General features: G+C 39.4%; 1 protein-coding gene across 5 annotated transcripts in view; it reads right to left on the bottom strand.

The window, feature by feature from the left end:
• Positions 1-591: 591 nt before the first annotated feature.
• LOC129671012 (melanoma-associated antigen 1-like) overlaps positions 592-17,620 on the bottom strand; it is a 212,236-nt gene continuing 195,207 nt past the window's right edge. For all 5 annotated transcript variants that reach the window (XM_055599653.1, XM_055599652.1, XM_055599651.1 and 2 more), the window contains 2 exons: positions 2,294-2,366; positions 592-2,216 (listed from right to left, as the gene is read on the bottom strand). In XM_055599653.1, coding sequence (XP_055455628.1) covers positions 998-2,149 — 1,152 coding nt within the window. In that variant the 5' untranslated portion in view covers positions 2,150-2,216; positions 2,294-2,366 and the 3' untranslated portion in view covers positions 592-997. The remainder of the gene's footprint in view (positions 2,217-2,293; positions 2,367-17,620) is intronic.

Consider the following 17,620-nt stretch of genomic DNA (forward strand, 5'->3'; position numbering starts at 1 on the left):
GTTCAGCCAGAATCCCAAGGGAACAACTTCTTTTTGATCCTGGGATTTCCTCTCTCCTCAAAGACTCACTTAGAGCCAGGTCTCCAGCACTGGCTCAGGGTGCTTGCATTTGAGTGATGACAAATAGGGTCTCACCTCCCCCCCTTAATCCATGTTTATTATGTCTTCTCCAGGTTCCTAATAAGATAGCTGTACCTATACTCTATCCATCTCTAGGAAGGAGATGTAATCATTTATCTTCATATTGCTCCCAATAACCAAACACATTCCAAACAAAAATATCCAACTTGGGGCTAGAAATGACTCAGGTGTTAAGAGTTATTTGCTTCTGTTACAAAGGGACTGCCTGGGTTCAGTTCTCAGTACCTATATGGTGGCTTACAGCCATCTAAAACTCCAGTTCCTGTGGATGTGTTGTTTTCTTCAGACTTCTGTGGGCACCAAGCACATATTTTGTAAACATACATACATTCAGGCAAAGCACTCACACACATAGAAAATAAAATAAATACAACTTGAAAAATATATACAACTAATGCTTGGCAAGTAAATGAATTGGCAAACAGAGATAGTAAGATTTATTATGATCTTTCATGTTTTATTAAACAGGACAAATATAGGTATACATTTCAGAGTTGACTGAAAGTATTAAAGAAACCAAAGATTAACCATTGAATAGTTCCCCTATATTGTCTCAAAACCTGATGAATCAGAAAAAGAATTATGAATACTCATAAACTGACATTGCAAATGTAATATAGCACACTTACAACTACAAAGACCAGCTTTAGAGAAATGGAAAAAGGGAAAAACAAGATGAAACAACTATCACTGTCTAGAACCAGAACACAAAGTTGCCTTACACTGTGTTCTACCCATAGCCAGACTAACCTTGATCTTCCCTTACTTAAAATGGTAACTGTTCTCTTTAAAACCAGAAATTTGGCTGCCCCATGCTGTTATTAACATGGTACTAAAACATGAGGCCCTTTCTGGCTCAGGCCCTCTCTCCTTCATCTCTGAATGCCTCACTATATAAGCATGAGAAATGAGTTGGGTCCCTACTTGTCATTTTGGCCATAAACTCGAGGACTTTCATTTTGGTGGTTTCAGAGTAGGCTCTTGGACCCCACAAAAACTCATAGCGTGGAGGATAACTCTTGGGCACCTGCTGATATTTCAGATAATTTTGGTAAACCAAATCTCTGGTGAGGAACTCTCTTGGCTCCCCATAAATGAAGTGTTCCTCTCCATCATATATTCCCATCATATTCAGGAATTTCCACATACTTTCTTCAGAAGCACAGCTCCCCTCTATGAATATCACACCCAGAATAACTATCAAGAAGCCATTTCTAGGCATTCTCTGGTTATCAGTTACCATTTCATCATATGTAAGGTTCAGTGAATTGGTAAGGACATAAGAACTGCTTACGGGATCACATTCCTTTATATCAATACCAAAAATCATCTCTAAGCATTTAGAAGCTTCCTCAAAAATAATGGGGAATTGTTTCTCATAGTTTTCTGTGACAACACTGAGCATTTCTACTTTTTTTATGGGTTCCTTCATTCTATATTTGAGGATCAGGAAATTTACCAGTTCAGTCACCTTTTGGTTTTGGAGTTTTCTCCATGAAGAACCATCTGTCAACTTCAAGTTGTTTAAAGTCTCTTCTTCTTGGCTGCTATGTTCTTCATCTAAGTTGCTACATGAAGTGGGGCTGTAAAAGCTCTGGGGACTCTGGACAATAGTTGGCATCCAGGCAACAGAGCCTACAACCTCATCTAGATTGCCCCACATCAGAGGACTGGATGAGAAAGTGTAAGGTGGGGAAGGACAGAAGGAGGGTAAGGTGATTTTTAAAGAGGCAGATAATGTGGTATCACCATCAATGGCCTCCCATTCCCCTTCCTCCACCTCCTCTTCTTCCTCCTCTTCTGCTTCTTCCTCCTCCGCTTCCACTTCTTTCTCCTCCTCCTCTGCTTCTTCCTCCTCCTCTTCTGCTTCTTCCCCCTCCTCTTCCATTTTTTCCCTCTTCTCTTCAATTTTATCCTCTTCATCCTCCTCTTCTTCCTCAGCTAATCCATGTATTTCAAAAGCATCCTGACAAACTTCCAAAAGGCTGAAGTGTGGATAGTATGCCATAATGAATCTAACTGGAGATGGCAGGCTGAACTATAAGCTGGAATGTGGGTGAATGGATCCCACTGACCTGAGGGAGTAAAAAGTAGTGTGAGTGGCCTCAGCTCAAAATTTCATTCCTGATAGTTCTAACAAAATCATACTCACAAGACTTCTTGGTAGGTGAGGTCCCAGAGTCCAGCAAGCCTGCTGCTTTCCTTGTTGCTTGTCCTACTGGAACCTGAAGAGGGATATGAGAAAGAGCCTGAGACTCTAGGGCCCACAATAAGGTATTTGTCTAGGTACTTTGGGAACCCTCAGTTCTGGGCTTTGGGTGGCGCACTTTGTGCACACTTAGGGTGGGCTTCTTACCTTGAGTACATGATTTCCTGGTCCTTTTTTATTCTGTGATTTGATGGGATATGACTCACACCAAAGCATTTACCACAATTTCTCATAGCTCTTTAAGAAGAGCTGAGAGGACCTCCTACACTGAAAACTGCAACCACACCCCTAAACTGCTCAAAGCAACTAGGTTGGATGTTACTCTGAAAAAACTAGAATTCCAGGTATATGGTCCCCTTTGAGTTTGCCTTAACTCTGGCAAGTCTTAGATCCTACTCACCTGTTGGAATAAGAAAACACCTAAGGATAACACCTCATACTCCTGAGACAAAGAGGAGGAAGTAAGGGAATCCCATCCCCAAGCACACCTGAAAAGAGACTCCCTGAGATGATAGTTAAGAACTGACCAAACTCTGCTTCCATCTCCTAAGTGAGAGATGTACTCATTTCTCAGTCTCAACCTGTTGGGGCCTGGGGCAATATCATCTGCTGACCTCAGTTTGTTCCTCTGATCAGTGCTACGAGATCACCAACAGAGAGAAGATGATGTGCCACATATAACCACATCCCTCAGGGCATCCAACAAGTTGACAGCATGGGAAAAAAAGTACCAAATGTACATTCAGTCCTAGAAAAAGAGGTTGTATCTTCATTCTCAGAATCCTTAACTCCAGGATTTGACTCCTCATTCTGGTGACCAGATGTACCTCCTCATCATACTATTACCTCTTCAGGCCAAGTTCCTCAATTCCCTGAGCATGCAAGACAACACTGAAATCTTACTCTGCTAATATCACAAACTTACTCAAAGGCTTCCTTCACCTCCTGAACTATCCATACAAAATGGCAACAAATCTACTGACAACTGTCCAGGGTCTGTTAGGCTGAGAGAAACTGTCTAACTTGCAAAAGAGTTGCGTATATCTTTGAGCAAAACCTGCCTCAGTGTCCTTTGACCCTCAGTGTATCTAGTTAACCAAAACCTCACCATCCTCAAACACTACAGTCCCTTGGCTACTTAGAGAGCATATGGCAAAAGTCAGAGTCCATTACATTAGAACACCTCAAGCTCTAGCCTCCGTGGGCTGGAAAGAAATAAGTCGAGAGTTGGACTCCTGAACTCCATAAGATTTCCTTCTTCAGAGGAAGAAGGAAGGAAGGAGAAAGGGGAGTAAGGTAGAGAGGATGAAACTTTTATCCTTACTAGGGATGCTTAACTTGATGCCAAGCAGAGTCAAGGACTTGCCTCTCTGTGGACTATCCCTCACAAAATGTCACCTCCTCAGATCAAAGCCCTTCTCTGTGACACATGATCCAGAAAAAAAAAAAAAAGCCATATCTGACAGATCTTGCCTGCAGTTTCCTAAGGTTTACACCTTGTTGGGGGGGGGGGGGGGGGTCACCTCACTCTGAGATTAATATTATCACCATGTTCATTGTCTTCCTATGTTGGTAGCAAGAGAGAGTTCCTGCTCACCTCCTCCACCACCGACATCCCCCATCACCCTTCAGTGTAACCAAATTGGACCTGATATTATCTGGGAACTCCTTTGCAAAGGTGCCTTGGGCATCTTTGACAAATCTTTATCTCTCTGAGAACCTAGTCAAAAGTATAAAGCACAGCCTTATCTTGCACCACTGTGCAGGGTCTCTGAGGGTTGACAGCTGAGGATAGATCCTACTATTTTACTGGGAGGAGGAGTTGCACCCTTGTTCTCCCTCAGGCTATTTATATTGCTCCTTGAGATCTTCACTTCAACAAGGAGACAAACTTCCTCATTTCTCTGCAGAAGTGACAAAGCATATCCAGCACTGTTGCCCATTTCTTTAATGCATGTTGGGGTTTTTTTAGAGTCTGCCTGTAAGAGTAAGAGCTGTAAGTTACCCTCCAGAGATCTATATTTACTCCTGACAAGCCTCAGACAAACTCTATTCTGTTCATGTGAGGTGTCTTCCTCAGTTTAAGGATCCTATCTCTTTCATACCAGAAAAAAAAAAAAATGAGGACTCTGTTGCCTGAGCCTGGGACTTCTCAGGACCAGCATTCCAGGCTAGTTTTTGTGAGGCTCGGCTCCCAACTATCTGTTATCGGTTGTCTCCTCATTTCTGTCTCAAAGTACTCTCCATCTTGAAGCCTAACCAGCCTGTTCAAGTAAGCCTAGCCTCTTCCAGAAAAACCAGATTCCTTCTAAGATCAAAGTTTAAATACCATACCACCAAAGCCAGACTAGGCTCCTCCAGGTTAACAGCAAAGGTAGAGGATAGCTGAGGCTCTCCATATCTATGATCTAAAGCCCTCTTAACCCCTCCTCCAAGGTTCTCATTTTAATGCCTGGCAGGGCCAGTCCACCTGCCTCTGATGAAGTGAGGTAAGGTTCCTGAGGCTCATCCATATCCAGTAACTCTCTACCTTGTAATTCTCAGAACAGCTAGGACACGTTAACACATGTAAAAAGAAATCTATCCCTCCTCCCACCAGGGTGCATCCTGATAATGCAAGACCTGGCATTAAACTCTCCCTTTACTAATGCCAGTAGAGCCCCTTCAGTAAAGTCTCCCTTCTCTCAAACTTCCATGATGAAACCTAGAAAATGGCATAACCCACAGGGCTTGCCCCTCACTAAAGTATCCCATGGACAAGGCATGAAGAGATGATACTGTTACCCCAGTATCTATACTAGAGAGGAAGGCTGTCAGTCCTCCCTCAGCACTTTTCTCATCAAGTCCTGGACTTCTTGACTTATCTGAGACTAGCCAACTCAAAATGCCTCACCTCCCTTAGACTCTTGATATAGAATTTGGGAATGATTATAAGCCATGATCCTAACAACAGGTGGGGCTAAGCTTCTTATACTGCCCTAACAGGGCCTGGAAGTTCCTGTGGCCATCTGTCCATGATATCTCTGGGCAGCAGCTTTTAAGTAAGACTGGGACTCCTCTGATAACCTGTGTGCAGCCTCCTTCCAAAAGTCTGGCCTGCCTTGGGACTCTCAGACATGGAACTTGGGAATGATTATGATAGGACTCTGCATGGAACCTCCGAGACAAACAGGATGAGGCATCATACATTTCTCAGGGTTGGGTGGAGGGAGAAAGACAACGACTCCCAACCATTCCTGGGAGTTCTCCTCATCCCTTATCCCGTGACATTTCTCAAGGCCAGTACCCTCCCTAGCCGACCTAAATCCAGTCTCTTTCCAAACAATCTTACCTCCTTTGAACAGCCCAACCCCCATGGAAATCCGAAAACAAACAGTACACACCCAACCAGGCTGGAGTCTCCCAACAACTGTCTGTACAAATAGGATTAAGAACCCCTATTTCTCTCAAGGAGGGCAAGTATCCCATTCTTCTTCAGAGTCTTCTAGCGCAAGGTTGGGGACCCTCTCCTTTCTGACAGGAGCCCAAAGCCCTCCTTAAAAAACGTCTCTCTGGAATGCCGGACACAGAGAGTTGGTGGCGGAAAGAATCAAAGTGAAGAACTTCTAAGCAGCAGAAAACCTCCTGGGGGAAAAACTTCTGGGACAGGCAATACAACATCCCCAACATGTGTAGGGGGTAAAGAGTTCCAAGTCCACCCCTAGGGGCCAACCTTTAATATGCCTAAGACTAGAACTCCTTCCCTGCTGACCAGAGTCCAGCCCTCACACCAAAACCTTACCTCTCTCCAGACAAAGAACAAACCGGTCAGGAGACTTGGGCGGTATTCCTTTGAAATGAAAGGCTGCTATCAGAATACCTACGGTGAGCCAGCCTTCTAGTCCAATTTCCTGTCCTCTCTTAAGTGATTGGTCAGGCTGAGATCCCTCCCTCTGTTGCTGTGAAAAGCCAGGCCTCAGATTCTCCAGAGAGCGTTCTGGAAACAGTACTTTTGGGCACCAGAGAGAAGGATCTGGGCACCTGTGGCATTAGGAAAGGGTAATCTGGCAGCAAGGGCCAGGTAGGACTACTATTACATCTGATAATCTAGCAAATTAGGACACTATTGCCTGTTACCCTAGCAAACTTAAGCACCTGTGTTAGATGAAATGAGTGCCTTATTCATTCAGGCTTCCTACATGGGCATTACAGTACGTAAAACACACACTAGTATGATTTCAGTGAGGGGATGGCTTGAGAAGCTGCCATGGGTAGAGCAGAGAAACCTCAGTTCTGGCTTGGAGTCCTGATTTTGCTTTTTCTCTCTCTAAACCTGAGTCCACTGGAATTTAAGCAATTTATCCAATTCTGGAAAGCCAGCCAGGGGCAAGTGGGAAACAGTAAACTTTTAAGCCCCAGGGCTTGCCGGAGTTTACAATTTAAATAGGGTGGGGGTAAGGACGGTGTCCAGCCAGAGAAAGTAGGAATGCCTATAGTCTTCCCTAGATTATTTATATTTAATCCTGACAAGGCACAAATCCCATTATTTTTGCTGACTGCCTGATCTGTCCTTCATGCCAAGGTCCTCATTTCACTGAAAATTTCCAGATAGAAAAACAAGTGTAGGTACTTCCGGCTGATTTTCTTTCCTAGACCTCATCTGGCCAACATGCCCTGGGGCATCTCAGAGCTCAAACCTGAAAAGAGCAGGCAGACTTGATGTCTGGTAAGATCTCCTCAGCTATACAATTTAACGACTACCAAAGCTAGTACTCCTTCTGAAGTAGGTTTGTTTTCTCCAAACCACAAACTTTGCTTCCTTGGAAAGTCCTTCTCTACAAACTAGAAAGGAAGAGGCCTTTGGATCTCGATTCCTCCGAAGTCTCTCAGGATGGTACATCAGCAACAGAGTGGCATTCTATGGGGTGTCTTCTGCTCAGAGTGAACTGGTTGACCTCTTATTCCTCACTCTTGAAGGTCCTCATCATGCATCCCTCCCTGCCATCTCTGAACATTTTTTTAACCAAAACCCTTACAGTGAATGGTTTTGAGTTCTGGGACAGATCCTAGAAAGAAGAGAAGCCAGACACATGACAGCACAGGAAACAACCCCATAACCCACTCCCCCACTTCTGCCTCCAACAAAAACACACACACAAACACACACACACACACACACACATACACACACACCTCTCTTCCTCAGTGGGCTGCCTTAGACTTTGGAAACATTTACATCTAAAACCTTTTTACAAAAATGATTAAGAGTAATTTAGTTTTTAGATTTTAGAGATACCTAGGTATTAAGTAATGGGAGGAAAAAATGGGAAACATGGAAACAAGGTAATAAAGTATGAATGAGACAGAAACAGGCATGAGTTAATATGTGAGAAATAAGAGAGAAGATAAAATAGGCACAGAAAGGAAAAAAAATCATAAGACCAGAGCTAAAACAAAACAACTAAGCAATTGAAGTACAAGAGCATAAATATAAATAAATAGATAGATAGATAAATAAATAAATAAATAAATAAATAAATAAATAGATAAATAAATAAATAAATAAACATAATGAAGTAGAAGAAGTCAGTATTTCTTCCTTTGTTGTTCTAAACTTACTTTTTCCTTTCTCTTTGATTGTCTTTTGTCTAAGGCTAGGCAGGTATGGGGAGGGCTGATATGCTTAATATCAGCTTTTGAGTAAGTTAAATCCATGTCATATGTTCATCCTGCTAAGAATGTTTTCTGTGGTGTCCTCTACCTCCTGTAGGAATTCTTTGAGACCCCATCCTTGCCCCTAATTGCCAATTACAACCCAACATTATTTCTGGTGTGCTGTAGAATTGTTTTTTGTTTGTTTGTTTTGTTTTTTATTTTTTTAACCTGCTGTTTTTTGAGACCCAAACTCTGAGAGTGTGTAAACGACCCACCCACACTTATATTCACCTTTGATCCTGAATGCTCTTTTTTCTAGACAGAGTTTTCTTCTCCTTACTGTTCCACGGTTTTTGCCTGAGGCTTTTCCCACTCATCAGTGTAAACTGCTCTCAATTCAGCACACTTCTCATATCTCTCTTTTGTCATATGCTGAGCCAGTGGTAGGTGCAGGGCCATCTCTTGCCTGTTCATTCTCAGAATTCTTGCTTCGTGATCCCATGCCACACTTCTGCCTCAGTCTCTACAGTTAGTGGTGCTCTAGCCTATTCTTCAGCCACGGTATATGCAGCCCCTGTTATGTCTCCAGGTCAGTTTCTCTCTAGCCATTTATACAGTACTACAGGAATAGACCCTGTCTCCATGACAGCTACCACTGACTCAGACCCAGTGCAACTAGAACAGGTAATTCAAAGAGAAATCTGTAAATCTCAGCTTGAGTTATTTCTTTTTTTCTTCAGCTCTTTTTCTCATAGGAGTAGAATCTGGTTTTGTTTGCTTGCTTGTTTATCCTGTTCTCCCTATTCACTGTCATACAGAGGAAGTTTCTAACCCATCCTCTTACTTAAAGCTATTGTTGATATCTGACCAAACATAAAAAAGTAATATTATTTCTCTACAAACTACAGAGTTACCCTACAATGGGTTAGCAATGTCCCTACTGCATAATACAAGCTAACAACAACAACAACAAAACAGTGTTGGGAGTGGGTTATCTCTTTGAGAGTGGTTGGCCAATGAGGTGCCAAAGGCTCCTAAACATTATAAGCTATTTCTAATGCTATAGGTTACCTTCTAAAACTTGATGGTAAGACCCTATTCCTGAAAACATTAGATACTTGAGTGATAGAAAAGCTGGTATTGACTTGGAAACTACATTCCTAGTGGCTAAATTTCATAGTTCATGGAAGTGCTATTCATGCTCATGGAAAGGAAAGTAATAATCAGTCTTATCCACCTTTGGACCATGTATGCTCCAGTAATAACTAGACTGGAATGACATGTCTATCTGTGCAATAGTGGCATAAACATTATGGGAGTAGCCAAGCAATTTCTGATTGGATTTAAGTCCCATTCTACAAGATGAAGCCCATACCTGGTACCATAATTAGACTAAGAAGCTGTGGTGAGAGAGGCCACAAACTCTAGAGGAATAATTTACTACTGTTGCTCTGTTAAAGTGACATAGTATTATGCTGACTCCTAATGATTTATTGTTATACCCATAGATTAGTGCATCAGTAAACCTTCATCAAAACAGCTTCTTTTTGCAATAGATGGAAAACAACACAAAAACAAAATTAGTCCAGATTCAGAGAGTAAGAAATGCTTTAAATGTGGCATTTGTATCACAATACCTCCTCTCAAGACACAGGGATCATTGCAGAAGAGAGGGTAGAAAGAGTAAGAGGGCATAGAAAAGTCTAAGATTCAGATGCACTAGATGACTCTAAGGAAACTCTTTTCTGGACACAGCAAGGCTGTATGTCTGAACTCAAAGCACTTATGCCAGCCTGAACGAGAACTGTGAAAGCTTTAGGCAGATAAATACCAACATGCAGAGTAGAGCTGAGCAAAAAGTCCCATACTGAGACTAGAAGCTATTGGTAAAGGAAAAGTTCATTTTTCTTTAAAACTATTGTCCCTGGCAAATCAATCATGTCCCAATGAAAGACTATATGAGAAGATTCAAGATTATATGGGAAGCACAAATTTGACTTGAATTAGTTCATAAAAAAGAAAAACTCAAAATTGGATGGGTAGGAAAGATGGGTGGATTTTGGAGAAATTAACAAGGGTGCATATGATCAAAACACACTGTACAAAATTATCAAGAGACTAATAAATCTAAAAGTAAACAAGTTAACTTGTAAATTAAAATGACTAGAAAATTACTAAGCCATACACAAATATTTTTATTTTTTTAAAAGGAAATAGTGTAATATTCTTTATTCATTATACAAAACCAATATTACCCTGACACCAAAACTGGACAGAAGCACAGCTACCATTAGAAACAAAACAAAACAAAACTGTAAGTCAATATTCCCAATGAACATAAATGCAAAAAAATCTATAAAATTCTAGTATACTGAATATGAAAGTATGCAAATAAGGTCATTCACCATGATTCAGGGATTCAGATATTGTCCACATATAGAAGTCAAAAAATATAATCACATAGGGAGTATGAGTACAAATATCATATAATCATGTCAATATATGCACAAAATATTTAGTAGACTTGAAATACCCTTCATGATTAAAAAAAAAAAAAAACTCCCTGAATACTTTAATTATACTGAAATGTAACAAAGCACGACATCCATACTAAATAAGAAAAACCTGAATCATTTCCTTTAAAATTTGGAATAAGACAAGGATTTCTTGTCATTCAACTCTTATACTACTGTATACAACTAGAAGTTTGAGCCAGAACAATTAGACTGGAAAGAAAAAAAAATGCTTATAATGGGAGAAGAAGGAGTAAAACATCCCTTTTTGTAGATGATATGATTCTACATACATAGAAACCTAGACTGCACTAAAGTCAATTAGAAATGGTAAGCAAATACAGTGATGTTATACAATACAGAATCAACAGGCAATGCTAAGTATTTTTTGTACAAGAATAGTGAACTTACTAAAAAGAAATAAGTTTTTTATTCTATCCACAAAAAAAAAAACTAAGGAAGCTAAAAGCCTAGAAATAAATTAGCCAAGGAAGTGAAAGAATAAATAAATGTACATAACATCAATGAAAGAAATGGAAAATATACACATAAAAATAATGGGACTATTTCTAAAATTTCATATTTTACCCTGTTTAATACATATTTTAAGATATGACTATTTTCTCCTAATCTTAGTTTCAAATATTATTTTCCTCATTGAATTGCCTATAAATAGTATGCTGAACCATTAACCTCTAGTGTCTACGTGTTTGACTCTAATTAGAGACAGGGCCTTTAACGATCTATGCAAGATCAAATGAGCGTACATGAATGAGTCATGAATTTAATACGACTGGTACAGAAACACAAAGAAGACTGTGTGAACACAAAGGGAGAAGGCAACCATCTAAAGACAAGGAGAGAAACCCCATGAAAAACCAAACCCCCTTACAACTATAAAGAAATAAATGTATATTGTTTCATTTACCCACTCTGTGCTACTTTGTTATGAAATCCTAGTAAACTAATTTAGTAACATAGGCAATTGTAATGAAAAGTATTTTCTAAAGTAAAATCATTCCTCAGACATGTTCCATTCATTGTTTCTGTTTCATTTTGGTTTTAACTAAAATTCTTTTTATATAGTTCCAGCTACTTATGAATGCTATATAGTTAGCCAGGCCTCATGTACATGTTCCTCCTGTTTCAGCCCAAATTCTTTATGAGCCCGTCCTTTTGCCCTAAAAATTATTCTGTAAAAGTAACTTTTCTTTGCCTGATGTAATTGTCATCTCCAAGAGATACTGCCCCTGTCTATTAACTGAAGCCTAATCCTAGAAGCTTCTAGCCTCCATGCAATCTAATCTAGTCCTAGAATGTTTTTCAGCCTCTGAGATTTACTATTAAATAAGCCCATTCTTTCTAGTTTTTTTCTGAAATCTGGCTGAATGGTTCAACTCAGCTGTTTTGGCTCAACTCTTTTCCAGGCTGACTGATTCAAACTGGTTTCTCTCACTCCTGACTGAATTGCTCTGCTTGGCTGTATACAAACTGTGGCAATATGCTGTAACCTTCTGGATCCTTCTCATTCTCCGGCTCTTTCTATCTTCAACTGTGTCTAGTTTGTTTGCTCTTCAACCTGTCTCTGTAAACTATTCTTGTAGAGCTGTCTCCTCCCTCTTTCCCTTAAGACTTGGGCATATCCTATCTGTCAAACTGTTCTCTGATCTCTGATTTGTCACATTATCTACCACTCAACTAGAGATTTTTCTTTCTTTCTTTCTTTCTTTCTTTCTTTCTTTCTTTCTTTCTTTCTTTCTTTCTTTCTTTCTTTCTTTCTTTCTTTCTGAGACAGGGTTTCTCTGTGTAGCTTTGGCTGTCCTGGACTCAATTGGTAGACCATGCTGGGCCTCAAACTCTCAGAGATTTGCCTGCCTCTGCCTTCCCGAGTGATGGGATCACAGGTATGCACCACCAAGCCCCAGCTAGACATGGATTTCAAACACGGGTGCTTCCTTCTACAAACTAATTCAGTTTTCATTGTTGAGAGAGTAAATGTGTGTACTAAGGGCATGTCTGTATTCCAGCCAGAGTAGACATTTTGCTGTATTACAATCTCTCTACATGATTATTTGAAGGTTTCAATTGGTATGGCAGTCACACATTTTCTTTTATTATTTTAGAAATTTAGAAACATATACTTCATTAACAAGAATAGATTAATGGGTCAAATACCCCTAACATTCAGCAATGATAATCATCAGTATATGTGGTTCATACGCCTCCAAACAAACCCATTACCTGCTCTGGAATAATATGAAGCCAACAGAAACGGCACATTCCTTCTTCTCTTATTATTGTAATGTGCATTTTAACAGCTAGTCTCATAAAATAGGAACTCAAAAACAATTATCAATCCAAAAAGGATTATATTCATTATTCATTGAAAATGCCCAACAAACCAAGTAATCCAATTAAAAATTGGGGTACAGAGCTAAACAGAGAATTCTCAAAAGAGGAATATCCAATGGCAGAGAAACACTTAAAGAAATGCTCAACGTCCTTAGTTATCAGGGAAATGCAAATCAAAATGACCCTGAGATTCCACCTCACACCCATCAGATTTGCTAAGATAAAAAACTCGAGGGAAGACACACGCTGAAGAGGATGTAGAGAAAGAGGAACCCTCCTCCATTACTGGTAGGAATGTAATCTTGTACAACCATTTTGGAAATCAATCTGGTGCTTTCTCAGACAATTAAGAATAGTGCTACCTCAAGATCTAGTTATAGCACTCCTGGTCATATATCCAAAAGATGCTAAACCATTCCACATGGACATTTGCTCAACTATATTCATAGCAGCTTTATTCATAATAGCCAGAATCTATAAACAACCTAGATCTGAAGAATGGATACGTAAATTGTGGTACATTTATGCAATAGAATACTACTCAGCAAGTAAAAACAAGGACATCATAAAATGTGCAGGCAAATGGTACAAAATAGAAAAAAAAAATCATCCTGAGTGAGATAACCCAGAAGCAGAAAGACACATATTGTATATACTCACTAATAAGTGGATATTAGCCATATAATTTAGTATAAACATACTAAAATCTACAGTTCTAAAGAGGTTAAACAACAAGGAGGACACTGGGGAAGAGGCTGAAACCTCACTCAAGGGCAAACAGGATAGACATCAGAAGTAAGAGAAGACAAGGAACAGGACAGGAGCCTTCCATGGGGGGCTACTCTATCCATGAGGGTATCAAAGGAGCTACTGAGACTCATAGCCAAACTTTGGGAAGAGTGCTGGAAACCTTATGGAAGAAGAGGGAGATAGAAAGACCTGGAGGGGACAGGAACTCCACAAGGAAACCATCAGAGCTAAAAAAAACCTGGGCCCAGGTGGTACCTGCAGAGAACGTTACTCCAAACAAGGACCATGCATAAAGAGGACCTAGAACCCCTGTTCAGAGGAAGCCCATAGGCTTCTCAGCCTCCACATGGGTTCCCTACTGAGGGGTACAGGACTGTCTCTGACATGAACTCAGAGGCCAGCTCTTTGATCACCTCCCCCTGAGGGATGCTACCTTGCCAGGCCACAGAGGAAGATGATGCAGCCAGCCCTGATGAAACTTGATAGGCTAAGGCCAGATAGAAGGGGAGGAGGTTCCCCCCATCAGTGGGCTAGAGAAGGGGCATAGGGGAGAATAGGGAGGGTGGGTGCGACTGGTAGGAGATAAGGGAGGGAGCTACAGACAGGATACAAAGTGAATAAATTGTAATAACCAAATAAATAAATAAGTATATAAACAACAGAAATGTCCGTGCCCCTCCCCCAGTCCACTGACAGGCGTGGTCCCCCTCCTCTTCCATCTGACCCTAATCTATCAGGTCTCATCAGGACTGACTGCATTGTCTTTCTCTTTGGCCTGGTAAGGTTCCACTCCCCCCAGGGGGGAGGTGATCAAAGAGCCAACCACTGAGTTCATGTCATTGACTGCCCCTGTTGGCCTTACTACTGAGCTGCCATGGGTTACAAGAAGAGAGAGGAAGGGTGGGATTAGGAAAGCATGAGGGAGGGGACTAGAACTGGGATACAAAATGAATAAATAGTAATAACAAAAATTAATATAAAAAAGAAAATGTCCAGTTTTCATATTTACATAATATGAAAATTATATTATATAATATAAATATATTATATTATATATAAATATATTATATAATTATATATATAATATTACTTTCAAAAATATTTTCCCAATTGCTATTTAAATGCATTCTACATACTATAAGTATAAAATAAGTTCAAGCATATGTAACTGATAGTGGTATACATGTTTGTTCCATGAATAAGCAAGAATATATCACTAGAAATGAGTCAATATGACTGATTACTTGGAACAATCAAAGATTGTCTAAAAATATATGAACTGTGTAAATATTTGTCATGATTGAATTTAGTGAAGAAAATTAGCCATGCAAGTGATGAAGAACCTAAATGGGGAGATTTGGGAAACTAAATGCTTGTCAACATAAGGGCTTCACTTCTACCTCTAGACTGGAAACACATAGAAAAGAAATGATGTTACTAGGTATTACATTGCACAGGATGGGGAGCCACAATGGGTATATTAGTTAATTTTCTCCTCGAACAGCAAAATACCTGACAAAATCAGCTTATGATTTTGGCTTTCAAGGCAGGGAAGATGTGGCAGCAAAACCCTGTAACAGTTTGTCACACTGCACCCATAGTTACAAATGAGAGTATTGAATGCTTATGCACCCTTCTCTGTGCTCTCCCTCTCAACATACTTCTCATTTCTGAGCTGGAATTAAGACTTATTTATTTACTACATTTAACTATTAACTCTGTAGATGCAAAGACCATGCTTTCATAGCCACAGTGTCTGCATTTTACTTGCAGCACAGCATGCGTTGTCAATATCTCGTCATTAAATCGCTTGACTGTTTTCTTTGAGTAGTTAAATAAATTATGTAGTTATTTTAACTATGCTTTTTTGAAGCTGAAAATCATACAAAAGATATGTTTCTAGTGATGTAAACACAGAAACTGACAATAACAATTGTTTCTATATAGCTAGACCATATTATTACTAGACATAATTAGCATCAAGCATTATATGACACAGGGATCCCATTAATTGCCGTATTTACATTCCAGTATTTGGGGATTGGGGGGAAGCACATAAGAATTGTATTAAGGTTTCAAAATGAAGGACTTATGGGAGAAATATATTGGTAATCTGAGGAAATGAATCTTGAGAAGTTAATTTTGGTATTTCTCATAAATTACTTTAATACTAGTATTTTCTCAAAACATGTGAGGAGAAAATAGAACTGTTGGTCACAAAGAGTGATAGAGTATATTTATTCCATGATTTAATAGAAACGTAGACACAAGCACCTTGCCTAGATGTTCTCATGATGTCAGTATTGCATAGCTGTCCGGCTGAAAAATTCTCTTGATACTATACCAGTCCCAACATCCAATTAAAAAGTGTGGTCTGAACAAAGGAAATGACTTAGAAAAGTCTTCCTATGAGCTAAAAAGTTTACCTCATGTAACTATTTATTCATTAATTCTATTTCTACTTTATGGAACCACAATGACTTTAATGAGACAACCATTTGACAAACCTTGATGTTTGGAAATATTTGCTATTTCATCTTTAACTCCTTTATTCACCTCCATTAAAACTTACACCAAAATTAACTACACATACCAAAACATGGCAGCAAAACTATCAATAGAAAACTCCACACTAAGCCAGGTGGTGGTGATGCTCAGCTATAATCCCAGCACTCAGTGAAGAAGAGGCAGGAGAATCTCTATGAGTTCAAGGCAAGCCTAGTCTGTAAAGAAAGAAAGAAAGAAAGAGGAAAACTCTCCATTTTTGGCTGGGGAGATGGTTCAGTGGGTAAGAACACTTGTTGCCCAAGCTTGAGAAACTAAGTTCAATACCCAGCACCCATGTAAAAAGCTAGACACAACCATACATATGTCTATAACCGTAGAACTGGAAGAGGAGTAGGGACCCGATACAGAAGCTTACTGGGGATTGCTAACTGCCATACAACTTAACTCCATCTTTGAGAAGAGACTCTATTTCCTACCTCAAGTGATAAACCAGAGAGTCATAGAACATGACACCAAGTTTCTTTCACTAGCCACTATGCACCATGTATGCACACACACATACACAAATATAGAAAAAATTCCAATAAGAGAACCCCACACTCCGAAAATCCACATATATATTTGTTTGTGAGACATTTTAATATGTAACCAATGCTAGATTTGAATTAATGATTCTCCTGCTCCCATATACTAGAAATATATATATATATATATATATATATATATATATATATATATATATCATTGCAAGTTGCACCATTGATTGTTACAATTTCTAAATACTTCATTTCTAATTTCCAATCTATACTAAAATGTGCCACTGCATATTTCCCTTGGAGCATGTTATTTTTTAAAAATATTCTCTCTACCAAGGTCCAATTCTGCAATACATTCAGATAATTATACTCAATGCATTTCACTGGAATGTTCTTCCTTCTCTTCTGATTTATTTCTCACATTTTATGGAAAATTGCTTAAGTGATGAAACACTATTGCCAACTATATCTTCAGGCAAAAGAAGAGAGGGTGACTTTACATTGTGTAAACACAACATTATGAATATCTCCCAAGAACTGATGTTTCTACCAAGCAGGCAATTTTTGCCATACTCAAAAGAAGTCATAAAATTCTCTATAATCTATAACATATCACAAGGACAACAGAATGGAACTCCAGGCAGCTATTTCCTCATAGCAATGAGACAAAACAACAAACCCAAACCATGCTGGGATATGAAAGTATTTACAGTGGGAAAGGATACTAATTTCAGATATAGTGTTAATGTTTTAACTGTCAAAAGAGTAAAAAATTCTTGAGGTAAAGAATCACCTTGTAGAACAAACTACTTTCCCTCTTCTGTGTTATATCAAATGTTGCTAAATAATCTTTTAAAATGTGTTTGCTATTCCCACCAGCAGTGGAGAAGCGTTCCCCTTTCTCCACAACCTCTCCAGCATGTGTTGTCCCTTGAGATTTTCATCTTGGCCATTCTGATGGGTGTAAGGTGAAATCT

This window comes from Psammomys obesus, unplaced genomic scaffold (genome assembly GCF_907164565.1).
Source record: "Psammomys obesus unplaced genomic scaffold, mPsaObe1.curated_primary_1811, whole genome shotgun sequence".
NCBI classification, from domain to species: domain Eukaryota; kingdom Metazoa; phylum Chordata; class Mammalia; order Rodentia; family Muridae; genus Psammomys; species Psammomys obesus.